The sequence below is a fragment of the Salmo salar genome, chromosome 16 (genome assembly GCF_965601325.2).
Source record: "Salmo salar chromosome 16, fSalSal1, whole genome shotgun sequence".
NCBI lineage: Eukaryota > Metazoa > Chordata > Actinopteri > Salmoniformes > Salmonidae > Salmo > Salmo salar.
The window spans coordinates 84,279,961-84,294,058 of record NC_138306.1 but is presented as its reverse complement, the minus strand read 5'-3'; the positions used below and the strand labels follow the sequence as shown (position 1 = coordinate 84,294,058).

The window sequence follows — 14,098 nt, the reverse complement described above, 5'->3', positions numbered from 1 at the left end:
TCACAATCAGGGCTAGGTTGTTCTAGCTCTGCTTACAGTAACATCACAATCAGGGCTAGGTTGTTATAGCTCTGTTTACAGTAACATCACAATCAGGGCTAGGTTGTTATAGCTCTGCTTACAGTAACATCACAATCAGGGCTAGGTTGTTATAGCGCTGCACCAGGCTCCATTGGCTGTGTGTGTGTAATATGTAAACTCCTATCTGTTTTAAGAAGAGTTCAACTAACACTGGTAATACACCAGCAGAGTTAACTTTCACTTTTAGTGTAAGAGGAGGGGCATCCGGAAAAGCAAAATTCTTCATATTAGAACTCACATTTTCACCATGGCTCCTCTGCTCCACAACTATCTGTTTATTCAGCTAATAGTCCTCCCTAAAGGTGAGTTATATCTGTTTTATACATGATATACTGCATTTGTCAGCTTTTTATTTGAATTGACACAGTATTGCTGACACTGTTGCTTTTCTTTATGAAATGAGGTACTTTCAAACCTATTTAACTGTTCAAACCTATTTATTTCAATACTCTGCTTTCATTATTTAATTTATCTTCCACTACACAGATTCAAATATATACAGATAAATGACATTATGAATGTAGTGAAAGTCACTGTATAAACTGTATAGTGTAGTGAAATTCACTGTATATACTGTGTAGTGTAGTGAGAGTCATTGTATGAACTGTATAGTGTAGTGAAAGTCTCTGTATAAACTATGATTTAATCAGTGAACAAACGAAGGATTGATCTATAGTCATAGTTCCTTCTATTCACTGATGTCCACACATTCTGTAGGTGATGTTACTTTAATAATTCAACACATTGAACCCATACTGCAGTCAGTTACTAACCCATACTGCAGTCAGTTACTAACCCATACTGCTGTCAGTTACTAACCCATACTGCAGTCAGTTACTAACCCATACTGCAGTCAGTTACTAACCCATACTGCAGTCAGTTACTAACCCATACTGCAGTCAGTTACTAACCCATACTGCAGTCAGTTACTAACCCATACTGCAGTCAGTTACTAACCCATACTGCTGTCAGTTACTAACCCATACTGCTGTCAGTTACTAACCCATACTGCAGTCAGTTACTAACCCATACTGCAGTCAGTTACTATTCCATACTGCTGTCAGTTACTAACCCATACTGCAGTCAGTTACTAACCCATACTGCTGTCAGTTACTAACCCATACTGCAGTCAGTTACTAACCCATACTGCTGTCAGTTACTAACCCATACTGCTGTCAGTTACTAACCCATACTGCTGTCAGTTACTAACCCATACTGCTGTCAGTTACTAACCCATACTGCAGTCAGTTACTAACCCATACTGCAGTCAGTTACTAACCCATACTGCTGTCAGTTACTAACCCATACTGCAGTCAGTTACTAACCCATACTGCAGTCAGTTACTAACCCATACTGCAGTCAGTTACTAACCCATACTGCAGTCAGTTACTAACCCATACTGCAGTCATTTACTAACCCATACTGCAAGCCAGTTACTAACCCATACTGCAGTCAGTTACTAACCCATACTGCTGTCAGTTACTTATCCATACTGCAGTCAGTTACTAACCCATACTGCTGTCAGTTACTAACCCATACTGCTGTCAGTTACTAACCCATACTGCTGTCAGTTACTAACCCATACTGCAGTCAGTTACTAACCCATACTGCTGTCAGTTACTAACCCATACTGCAGTCAGTTACTAACCCATACTGCAGTCAGTTACTAACCCATACTGCAGTCAGTTACTAACCCATACTGCAGTCAGTTACTAACCCATACTGCTGTCAGTTACTAACCCATACTGCAGTCAGTTACTAACCCATACTGCAGTCAGTTACTAACCCATACTGCAGTCAGTTACTAACCCATACTGCTGTCAGTTACTAACCCATACTGCTGTCAGTTACTAACCCATACTGCTGTCAGTTACTAACCCATACTGCTGTCAGTTACTAACCCATACTGCAGTCAGTTACTAACCCATACTGCTGTCAGTTACTAACCCATACTGCAGTCAGTTACTAACCCATACTGCAGTCAGTTACTAACCCATACTGCAGTCAGTTACTAACCCATACTGCAGTCAGTTACTAACCCATACTGCTGTCAGTTACTAACCCATACTGCTGTCAGTTACTAACCCATACTGCAGTCAGTTACTAACCCATACTGCAGTCAGTTACTAACCCATACTGCTGTCAGTTACTAACCCATACTGCAGTCAGTTACTAACCCATACTGCTGTCAGTTACTAACCCATACTGCAGTCAGTTACTAACCCATACTGCTGTCAGTTACTAACCCATACTGCTGTCAGTTACTAACCCATACTGCTGTCAGTTACTAACCCATACTGCAGTCAGTTACTAACCCATACTGCTGTCAGTTACTAACCCATACTGCAGTCAGTTACTAACCCATACTGCAGTCAGTTACTAACCCATACTGCAGTCAGTTACTAACCCATACTGCAGTCAGTTACTAACCCATACTGCTGTCAGTTACTAACCCATACTGCAGTCAGTTACTAACCCATACTGCAGTCAGTTACTAACCCATACTGCAGTCAGTTACTAACCCATACTGCAGTCAGTTACTAACCCATACTGCTGTCAGTTACTAACCCATACTGCAGTCAGTTACTAACCCATACTGCTGTCAGTTACTAACCCATACTGCTGTCAGTTACTAACCCATACTGCAGTCAGTTACTAACCCATACTGCTGTCAGTTACTAACCCATACTGCAGTCAGTTACTAACCCATACTGCTGTCAGTTACTAACCCATACTGCAGTCAGTTACTAACCCATACTGCAGTCAGTTACTAACCCATACTGCTGTCAGTTACTAACCCATACTGCTGTCAGTTACTAACCCATACTGCAGTCAGTTACTAAGCCATACTGCTGTCAGTTACTAACCCATACTGCAGTCAGTTACTAACCCATACTGCAGTCAGTTACTAACCCATACTGCTGTCAGTTACTAACCCATACTGCAGTCAGTTACTAACCCATACTGCTGTCAGTTACTAACCCATACTGCAGTCAGTTACTAACCCATACTGCTGTCAGTTACTAACCCATACTGCTGTCAGTTACTAACCCATACTGCTGTCAGTTACTAACCCATACTGCAGTCAGTTACTAACCCATACTGCTGTCAGTTACTAACCCATACTGCAGTCAGTTACTAACCCATACTGCAGTCAGTTACTAACCCATACTGCAGTCAGTTACTAACCCATACTGCAGTCAGTTACTAACCCATACTGCTGTCAGTTACTAACCCATACTGCAGTCAGTTACTAACCCATACTGCAGTCAGTTACTCAGGTTTCTTGAAAATATTATTACATTTTAGAACAAGGCTGTAGCGTAACAAAATGTGAAAAAGTTCAAGGAGTTTGAATACTTTCCTAATGCACAGTATATACTGTAACACTTTCTATGAATCCCATATGCATGATGCATTATACAGCATTATACATGTACTCATAATGCACTATGATAGGTTAATAATGCGGTATAAGCATAGTTATTGACACAAATAAATACTCATTAAGTCTCATAAAGTCTCCTAATGCATTATAATTCTAACCATAATGATTTAGAATATACAGCAACATTGTGCTTCATAACTGCTGGTCACTTTTTCCTCAAGGATCATACAGCATTATAATGACCGTCAGTGTGATGCATTTTTATACATTCTTTGTCAATGAGCAGCACATAATCTTTCTCATGGTGTGTTATAGCATACTTATTAGCCACTATATCAGGGGTACTCAACTACTATTTGAGAAGGTCCAGTCACACAACTTTCCGAGGTGACAAAGGTCCAGATGGATATTGTAATATATCGGCATAGTAACAAACCCCAACGTCACAACCCAAACTGTTCAAACTGTTCATACCCCTCTTGTTGGTGGAGAGAACATTTAGAAGTTGTTAAGCTAATTTCCTGCAATTCTACACATTTTGACATGTCCTTATGTGTGTTCATATGATACTGTACCTGAGTGATTCAACAAAATGTCGGGCCCTTGGGGGTCGAGGCCCCTGGTTACTTAATCTGACCATAACAACTACAAGATGTAGATAGCTGGTTAGCCTAACTTACATATCTAGCTGACTTGGGCTAGTAGTTGATCAACTGGATATTTCTGACAGGTTAGAAATAGCTCTGTCAGGGAATGACATAAGAGGAAAACTGCCCGTGCACTACCATATTTTAAAAGTGTACCTTGTTGATTCTACTATTGCAGCTACCAACAGCAGTAAGTTGAAAGCCTGACTGAGTTCCTAAAAAGATCTTGGGACTCGCGGTCCGTATTAATAGGTGGGGTCCGTATTCTAGGTGTGGATCTGGACTGCGGTCCGCCAGTTGATTATGGCTTCACTATAAAGTCATCTTTGACTGCTTTATGTAAAGTGATGAAATGCCTCATAATAAAGTGGTTGTCTGCTTTCAGTAAAGTGGAACTTTCTGCACATTTCATGATGACATCAAAAAGATGTTTCATTCTGTCTCACTCTTCCTTATTCAAGTTGCATAACGCTACATAACACAACACATCACAACACTACACTACATAACAACACTACATAACACAACACTACATAACAACACTACATAACACAACGGTACGCTTCGCAACACAACGCTACACAAAACAACACTACAATACACTACACTAAACTGCACAACACAAATTGCCTGAAAGTCATACAATTGGCAATGTGGCCCTCCTGCACGTTGTATTAACATAAATAGTCAAAAACAGAAAAAGGCAAAGCCCTGTGCGACAGAATCTATAAATATATATATTTAAAAATATGGCTTTGAGCTGATTCTTTCCTCCAAGCGACTTACATTTTTTTATTGAGTATGGGACTCAAACCCACAACGACCACGTCATGCTCTACCAACTGTGTGTGTGTGAGAGAGTTTGTAATGTAGTAAGTACTAAGTAGTGTGTAACTGTCTTCATGCAGGGCTCTCTCAGTCTGGTGAGAACACAGCAGGTTGTCACAGCAACCCTTGGAGAAGATGCAGTCTTAACCTGTGAGCTCATGACACCCAAAGACGTGTGGGCAAGTCACCTGGCAAAAAGTGACAACAGAGACGAATGAAAATGTGGCCACTTACAGCAAACGAGGTCCCGATGTCAACCCACCTTTTCAAGGGAAAGTGGAGTTTGAAGACGAGGGACTGCAGAACTGTTCTATCGTCATCAGAGGAGTGTCAAGAGGAGACGAGTCCTGCTACAAGTGTCTGTTTAACACCTTTCCAGATGGACCTATCAGTGGAAGGACCTGCCTCCATGTAAATGGTAAAATCTGATAACTTAATGTACTGTAAATGATTGACCCAGAACAACTTCCTCAGAACTTCAGGCAGCCATTTTATCAGATCATACTTCCAATGTCTTGAAACCATTTATCAAAATGGAATCATTTACTAAATCATGTAAATTGAATCATTGTGGTCTCACTGTGAACTGTGTCTGTTGTCCTATAGAGCTGTATGGACCCTCACTCCTCATCACACAAACCAACAACAGTCACACCACTCTGTCCTGTTCTGCTACTGGACGACCTGTTCCTATAGTGACCTGGGACAACACAGAAATTCTAGAAAATTCCACAATGGCCAATGTCACCCATCTCAATGGAACTGTCACTGTCACCATAACTTCCACGCTGGCAGCATTCAGTCTACCTGACAAAGACACCAGGGTTGGCTGTGTGGTGTCACTGTTCTCTGGAGGTGTCACCAAGAACGTTTCCATGGTTATTCCAGCTAGAACTCAAGCTTCATTTCCTGGTGAGAAATGGTTCAGTACATGTCTACAGTAACAACCAACATGCTGGTGTCATTCTGAAGTACTGTCTCTGTATGTTCTGTGCTAGGTGTACCTGAGGTCACTGATGGTGACAGGATCAGTGGTCAGTCATTAATATAATGACCACAACTAATCTCTGACTCTTATCTGTGAATTGTACCATTCTCATCTTGTCATCTTTCACAGTTAAGCCAACAGGGATTGGTGCAGTGATGGGTTCACTGTGTTTCATTGCTGTGTGCTGTGGATCTGTGGTACTGTGGTGCAAACTGAGAAATACAATGAGAAGGTAAGTTTTACTGTTCAGATGACAAAGATAAAATACAGTATTCATTTGACAATTGATTGTCAAACTTACAAAATAAATCTTTAGCCCAAATCCCACAGCCATGACAGGAAGTCAGGAGAACAGGAAGAACCATCAACAGTCAACCTCTCAACATGATGGCTGAAATCTAGAAGTCTAATCTAACAGTAAGACACATAATGTAATTAACAGTAGGGTTTATGGTTTCTAGTAAACAGTGTTTGTTCTTACTGTAAGTAAGAAATAGATTAGAAAACACTGAATTGTTTTTCAGCATCATATGTCCTCCCTGGAGAATATGTAACTGTAAATACCCACAAAGCAGTTATATCAGTACACTATTACAACAGATGATTTGACTCTTATCAGTATCATTGATGTTAATGTATTTCAGGACCACAACAATCTCCAGTACATTCTAAATGTATTAGTACAACCTTATTTGAACATCCTGGTAGAGTGCTGGTCATGGTGACTGAATACATGGAAATGAGTTGCATTTGTTGCATTGCTGCATTGTTGTTCCAGTATGTTATTTGTATTTTGTATTTATTAGGGAACCCCATTAGCTGCTACTCTTCCTGGGGTCCAAACATATGAAAGTACTTACATTATATTTAAAACAAAATATAAAACAGTACATCATATAACATTATTACACTACTACATCTCTACAATACAACATGTTTAATACCACCATACAGCAATATCACAATGTATGCGTATGCATGTGTCTGTACCTTTGTGTGTCTCTTCACAGTCCCCGTTGTTCCATAAGGTGTAATTCTCCATCCAGATTGTCAGACCCTGGTGGCTTGTCACTGTTGATAGACAACAATAATTCTTTTTACCTCTTCCAAACTGACTTTACAGAATGCAAAAGCACTATTCTTGTCTTTCATAATTTGGTCAGATATACTTGGATGTGTAGTGTCAGTGTTTGCTGCTGGCATGTCACACCTAAGTTTTCTTATCTTGCCAATGAAAAAGTCATTCAAGTAGTTGGCAATATCAGCTGGTTTTGGGATGAATGAGCCATCTGATTCAATGAATGATGGAGCTGAGTTTGCCTTTTTTCCCAATATTTCATTTAAGGTGCTCCAAAGCTTTTTACTGTGATTCTTTATATCATTTATTTTTGTTTCATAGTGTAGTTTTATTTTGTTTAGTCGTGATTTCTTCATTTGCAAAACGTTTGCCAATCAGTTGGGCTGCCAGACCTTTTGCCTCATCCCTCTCACCCATACCATTTTTAAATTCCTCAGCAATCCACAGGGATTTAACAGTTTTTACAGTCATTTTCTTAATGGGTGCATGCTAATTAGTAACTGGAATAAGCAATTTCATAAATGTGTCAAGTGCAGTGTCTGGTTGCTCCTCATTACACATCAAAGACCAGCAAATATTATTTACCTCATCAACATATGACTCACAACAAAACTTCTTGTATGACGTCTTATACACTATTTTAGGCTCATCCTTTGGAACTTTTCTAAAATGGATTAAATGAAAGTGTAATGATCACTTTAATTGTACTGTATTTTAAACTCTCTGGTCAGTTCTGTTTGTTTTAGACCATAGCTGTCAACACTTGACAGTTTTAACTTTTCTATCTTATAAAACTGTTAGAGGGTTATGAGAACAGAGTGACTACCATACTGTCTCACACACATCTGTGTGGGTTAAAGACCGTTTCTATCCATAGGCATTGTGGGTACTGAATAGTGGACTGAATGGCTGACACACATAGGCCTGCTGTTTATTTTATACTTAAATACAGTCTGTATGTAAATATGTTTTGTAGTTGGTTAATGATGAAACATGATATATCCACACTAGACTTTTGTGTGGTTTTCATAATTCTTCACTTTTTATAAATCAAATGCTGTAAGATACACAATGTTGTAATGTACTTTGTTGCGTGTGTTTTTGTTTTCTACTTTTATAAATAAAATGTTTAAACAATGTTGTAATGTACGTTGTGACATCGCTTGTTATACAATGTGTCATAAATCTATGGAGACAGATATCTTCCAAAACGTTGATCGTACGTATCGTAAGGATCGTAAGAAAATCCATTCTAAATTGTTAGGATTGTAAGAACAGCCATACATGAAACATAAACGTGAACTTTCATCTGTGAACATACAAACAACATGTTACGATTACGGACTAACATTTTAGGCTTGTACAAATCTTGTTGCAATTCTGATGTACAATAATACCTTTCAGAATTTTGGTAGTTTCATCTCACCAACAAAAAAAGTGTACACCAAACGGCCTGTGAGGAGTGCTGACACTTATCTGTGAATTGTACCATTCTCATCTTGTCATCTTTCACAGTTAAGCCAACAGGGATTGTTGTAGTGATGGGTTCACTGTGTTTCATTGCTGTGTGCTGTGGAGCTGCTGTGGTACTGTGGTTTAAACTGAGAAATACAATGAGAAGGTAAGTTTTACTGTTCAGATGACAAAGAGAAATTACAGTATTACTTTGACATTAATTGTCAAACTTACCAAAACTGTCTTTAGCCCAAATTCCCACAGTCCATGACATAGAACAGGAAGAACTATCAACACTCAACCCTCAACATGATGACCCTGAAATCCACAGGTCTAGTAAGACACATATTGTAATTAACAGTAGGGTTTATGATTTCAAGTAGACCGTGTTTGTACTTACTGTAGGTAAGGAATAGATTATAAAATATTGAATTGTTTTGCCACGGGACGACTCTCTGGTAGTGTCCTGGGACCACACAGAACACATTGCTTTGGAAAAGTCTACTATGGTCAATGTCACCCATCCTAATGGAACTGTCACAACTACTGCATCGGTTTCCAGTCTACCTGACAAAGACACCAAGGTAAAGTGTGTGGTGTCTTCTGGTGATGCCACTAAGGAGGTTTCTATGGTGATTCCAGTCACTGATCAAGTCTCATTGGCTGGTGAAAGAGGCCATGGTTTGTCAATACATACATGATAATTGGCATGTTTGTACTGTATGTGTGTGTGTGTGTGTGTGTGTGTGTGTGTGTGTGTATGTGTGTCGTTTATTTTTTGTGGGCTAGCTCAATCTAGTCTCCAATATCTGGATCAGTGGTAACTCAGTGATTCTTATTGTTATAGTGCCAAGACATAGTCAACCGATTTACTTATTGTTATAGTCAACCTATTTACTTGCCTTCTTATGCTTTGCCTGTGAATCATACCATTGTACTCGTCACTTTCAATATACACTGCTCCAAAAAATAAAGGGAACACTTAAACAACACAATGTAACTCAAAGTCAATCACACTTCTGTGAAATCAAACTGTCCACTTAGGAAGCAACACTGATTGTCAATAAATTTCACATGCTGTTGTGCAAATGAAATAGACAACAGGTGGAAATAATAGGCAATAAGCAAGACACCCCCAATAAAGGAGTGGTTCTGCAGGTGGTGACCACAGACCCCTTCTCAGTTCCTATGCTTCCTGGCTGATGTTTTGGTCACTTTTGAATGCTGGCGGTGCTTTCACTCTAGTGGTAGCATGAGACGGAGTCTACAACCCACACAAGTGGCTCAGGTAGTGCAGCTCATCCAGGATGGCACATCAATGCGAGCTGTGGCAAGAAGGTTTGCTGTGTCTGTCAGCGTAGTGTCCAGAGCATGGAGGCGCTACCAGGAGACAGGCCAGTACATCAGGAGACGTGGAGGAGGCCGTAGGAGGGCAACAACCCAGCAGCAGGACCGCTACCTCTGCCTTTGTGCAAGGAGGAGCAGGAGGAGCAGGAGGAGCACTGCCAGAGCCCTGCAAAATGACCTCCAGCAGGCCACAAATGTGCATGTGTCTGCTCAAATGGTCAGAAACAGACTCCATGAGGGTGGTATGAGGGCCCGACGTCCACAGGTGGGGGTTGTGCTTACAGCCCAACACCGTGCAGGACGTTTGGCATTTGCCAGAGAACACCAAGATTGGCAAATGCCCCACTGGCGCCCTGTGCTCTTCACAGATGAAAGCAGGTTCACACTGAGCACGTGACAGACGTGGCAGAGTCTGGAGATGCCGTGGAGAACGTTCTGCTGCCTGCAACATCCTCCAGCATGACCGGTTTGACGGTGGGTCAGTCATGGTGTGGGGTGGCATTTCTTTGGGGGGCCGCACAGCCCTCCATGTGCTCGCCAGAGGTAGCCTGACTGCCATTAGGTACCGAGATGAGATCCTCAGACCCCTTGTGAGACCATATGCTGGTGCGGTTGGCCCTGGGTTCCTCCTAATGCTAGACCTCATGTGGCTGGAGTGTGTCAGCAGTTCCTGCAAGAGGAAAGCATTGATGCTATGGACTGGCCCGCCCGTTCCCCAGACCTGAATCCAATTGAGCACATCTGGGACATCATGTCTCGCTCCATCCACCAATGCCACGTTGCACCACAGACTGTCCAGGAGTTGGCGGATGCTTTAGTCCAGGTCTGGGAGGAGATCCCTCAGGAGACCATCCGCCACCTCATCAGGAGCATACCCAGGCATTGAAGGGAGGTCATACAGGCACGTGGAGGCCACACACACTACTGAGCCTCATTTCGACTTGTTTTAAGGACATTACATCAAAGTTGGATCAGCCTGTAGTGTGGTTTTCCACTTTAATTTTGAGTGTGACTCCAAATCCAGACCTCCATGGGTTGATAAATTGGATTTCCATTGATTATTTTTGTGTGATTTTGTTGTCAGCACATTCAACTATGTAAAGAAAAAAGTATTTAATAAGATTATTTCTTTCATTCAGATCTAGGATGTGTTGTTTAAGTGTTCCCTTTATTTTTTTGAGGTGTAGTGATTGGTTCATTCTGTCTCTTTTAATGTATGAAAATAACAAATTACCCAAACTTACCCTCCATAAACCCTCAATCTTTAGCTGGGTGATTGAAGATCGGATCTTTTTTCAGATACAGTATCTGAGAGAAAGTACAGTTTTACTATGATCTTGATTGTCAAACTTCCATGTGTTTCCCTGGAACCATTAATGCTGTTATTCTGGAATATGTGCTGTGCCTTCCAGTGGAATATGAGATTTGACTGCTTTCAGATTACTTTATCAAATGTTCTCTTTTTTGATGCACAGAGCCTGATAACCCTGAAATCAGGAGGACTCTCGCAACTAGATTCATTATGATTATATTACTTAGATGTTGTGCATTTGGACAAAATATCATATTTCAATGTTTTTGTCTGTTTGCAAAAACAATCGATTTGCACATATTCCTTTTGAAGGTTGCACTGCAAATTCCAACATTTCATCAAACTATGTTTCACAGTGGTTCCAAGGTTCCACAATGACTGTAGGCCCATTGGCAGGTTTTGCATTAAACCTTTAGACACAATATTCCCCACAAAGATCTCTGAATTTACCAAATTGAAATGTGATGATATATTTCTCTTTCTTTGTTGTTTCTCAGAAACTGCTGAGCATGGTGTTGGTTGAACCAGAGTGGCACTACAAGTCTGAGGCAGAGTTACTGCACAATGTCTGCTCTGGAGCTCAGCTTACCTACTTATCTGTTTGTAAATATTTATCTGTCTGTCTGTCAGGCTCTCTGTCTCTCTGTCTGTCTGTACTTTTAGTTTCAAGTTAAGCTTCTACAACTTGAGCATAGGCTTTGACATCAAGCTGGTTTCATAGAAAATAGACAAACTCATGGTAACATCTGAAGAACCCTCCATATCATGACAATGTAGCCAATGAAAATACAGTGACATTGAAGTGCCTCCACATGGAAAAGCACTTGACTCTGAAACTGGAACTTCCTCTATAGAAGGAATTTGACTTCAACAACGAATCAAGGAGGATGATTCAAACACTTTATTCATAGAAAATACAAAGCTGTTATCCTATTCACTTTATCAAGTTACTTTGTGTGTAAGAGTCCAATAAAATACTTCAAATGTTTTATTATCTATTATTACTAAGCGTGTAGGGCAGCTGTAACACAGAGCAACTGACTTGGAAATGTGCTGATCCCTGTTAGGTAGGTAGGTAGGTAGGTGTGTGTGTGTGTGTGTGTGTGTGTGTGTGTGTGTGTGTGTGTGTGTGTGTGTGTGTGTGTGTGTGTGTGTGTGTGGTGTGTGTGTGTGTGTGTGTGAGAAAGAGAGGGGGGCATTGATCTCCTCTGTGTCATTACTCTAACTCTGAAAATATGATGAAACGTTATACTGGCACCAGTTTCTGTTTCTCTTGCAGTTTGAGGTGCCTTGGCCTGGTGCTGAGATGATGTCCCCTGGAACACCTGAGCCCCTCACCACACCTAGTGACGTCGTTTGGACAGGAACTACTACGAAAGGTAGCCTAGCGGTTAGAGCGTTGGGACAGTAACCAAAAGGTCGCTAGTTTGAACTTGAGCAGGGCACTTAACCCTAATTGTTCCAGGGTCGCCGTTGATAGTGGCAGACCCTGGCGGTGTCTCAGGGGGAGTTGGGATATGAAAAAAAAACACATTTCCAATTCAGACATGCTTATAATACACACTGTGTGAAATAGGACGAATATAAGCACCCACCTAATTATTATTAATCACTACACCTTGGGTCATCTCTGTAAATCAGAGTGATAACACATTTCAAATCTTTTCCATGTTATTTATTTATTTAAATGTTTTTATTTGTGTATTTTGTATTTATGTATTTATTTATTATTTGTGGGAGGCGTCACACTTCATCGTCTATTGACGCTTCCAGTTGAGCATGGAAAGCTTACATCCAGCAGATTACATTCAGCAGATTACATTCAACAGATTACATTCAACAGATTACATTCAACAGATTACATTCAGCAGATTACATACACCATGTTCTAAAACATTTGCAAGTTCCTGAGGTGGATGAGGTAAGCATGGTATCTAATGTCCTGTTGGCTTTCATCCTCATGGTTTTCTGAGGTACTTGGGCTGCGTCTACACATGCACCCCCATTCTGATCCCTTGCCCAATCTAAAGACCAATTCATTAAAAAAATATCTGAATTGGGCTGCCTGTGTAAATGCCGCCTTATTGCAGCCCAATTCAGATTTTTTGACAGTTATTTGCATATATGATACCTATCTGTTATTTTCCTTAATGTGTAAACAGCAAAAAAAACACATTGAATCTGATCTTTTGATTTCCTATTTATAACACCTCCATATGTGGAGCAGAATCCTGATACAAACCCCATCCTCCATATACGACCTCTGTCTGAATACTCAGATTTTTTGTTGTTGTTGGCACGTGACGTTACCATGACCACCACCCCAAAATGGAAAGGAGCAGTGACAGGAAATGAGAATTGCATTTCTGTGTGACTTCTGAGTGTGAATGCCAAAATCTGATATGGGTCTGAAAAAAAGATTGGATATAGAAAGGAAATCAGATTTGGGGTCTTAGGCTGAATGTGTAAACACAGTCATATAACTTCAGAGGAAGCACTCTGCTGCATCTCAGCTGTGATATTTGTAACTTCTGATTGTTCTACAACACACCATACCTCTAGTCAGCTGCTTATCAGAACCTTGAATAGTCAAATCAGATGTGGTAGAACTGTGCTGGAGAAAAAAGCCTGCACAACCATTTTGGCCACCCCTGATTTATATGGACAAAAGTTCCTATGTCTGATGATTTTGCTGTAAATTATGTATTTTTTGATAACTCACTTTTGCTGACAGGTACAGTATTTTAGTACTAGGAGTGTCTTCAGTAAACTTTAAAGTAACTAACAAAGTTTATGTTGAAGATTGTTGTATTTTCCAGGAGCTTGCTCGATTGTCTTGTTAAAAGAGATCAGGGAATAATTTTCCAGTTTATCCCATATTGGCTTAAATGGGTTTCTGGTTTTTCGCTTCCCTCTGGAAAATCAGCTCTTAGTATTTCACAGTAATATTGAATAAATACTAATAACTACCTTA

At 40.4% G+C, this 14,098-nt stretch overlaps 1 protein-coding gene across 1 annotated transcript; it reads left to right on the top strand.

The window, feature by feature from the left end:
- Nucleotides 1–4,966: 4,966 nt before the first annotated feature.
- Nucleotides 4,967–14,098, top strand: LOC106595274 (OX-2 membrane glycoprotein). Its single transcript, XM_082963069.1, is given in 5 exon segments — nt 4,967–5,120; nt 5,122–5,362; nt 5,551–5,856; nt 8,526–8,631; nt 11,622–14,098. Coding segments are annotated over 5 exon segments (765 nt in total). The 5' UTR covers nt 4,967–5,018; the 3' UTR covers nt 11,632–14,098.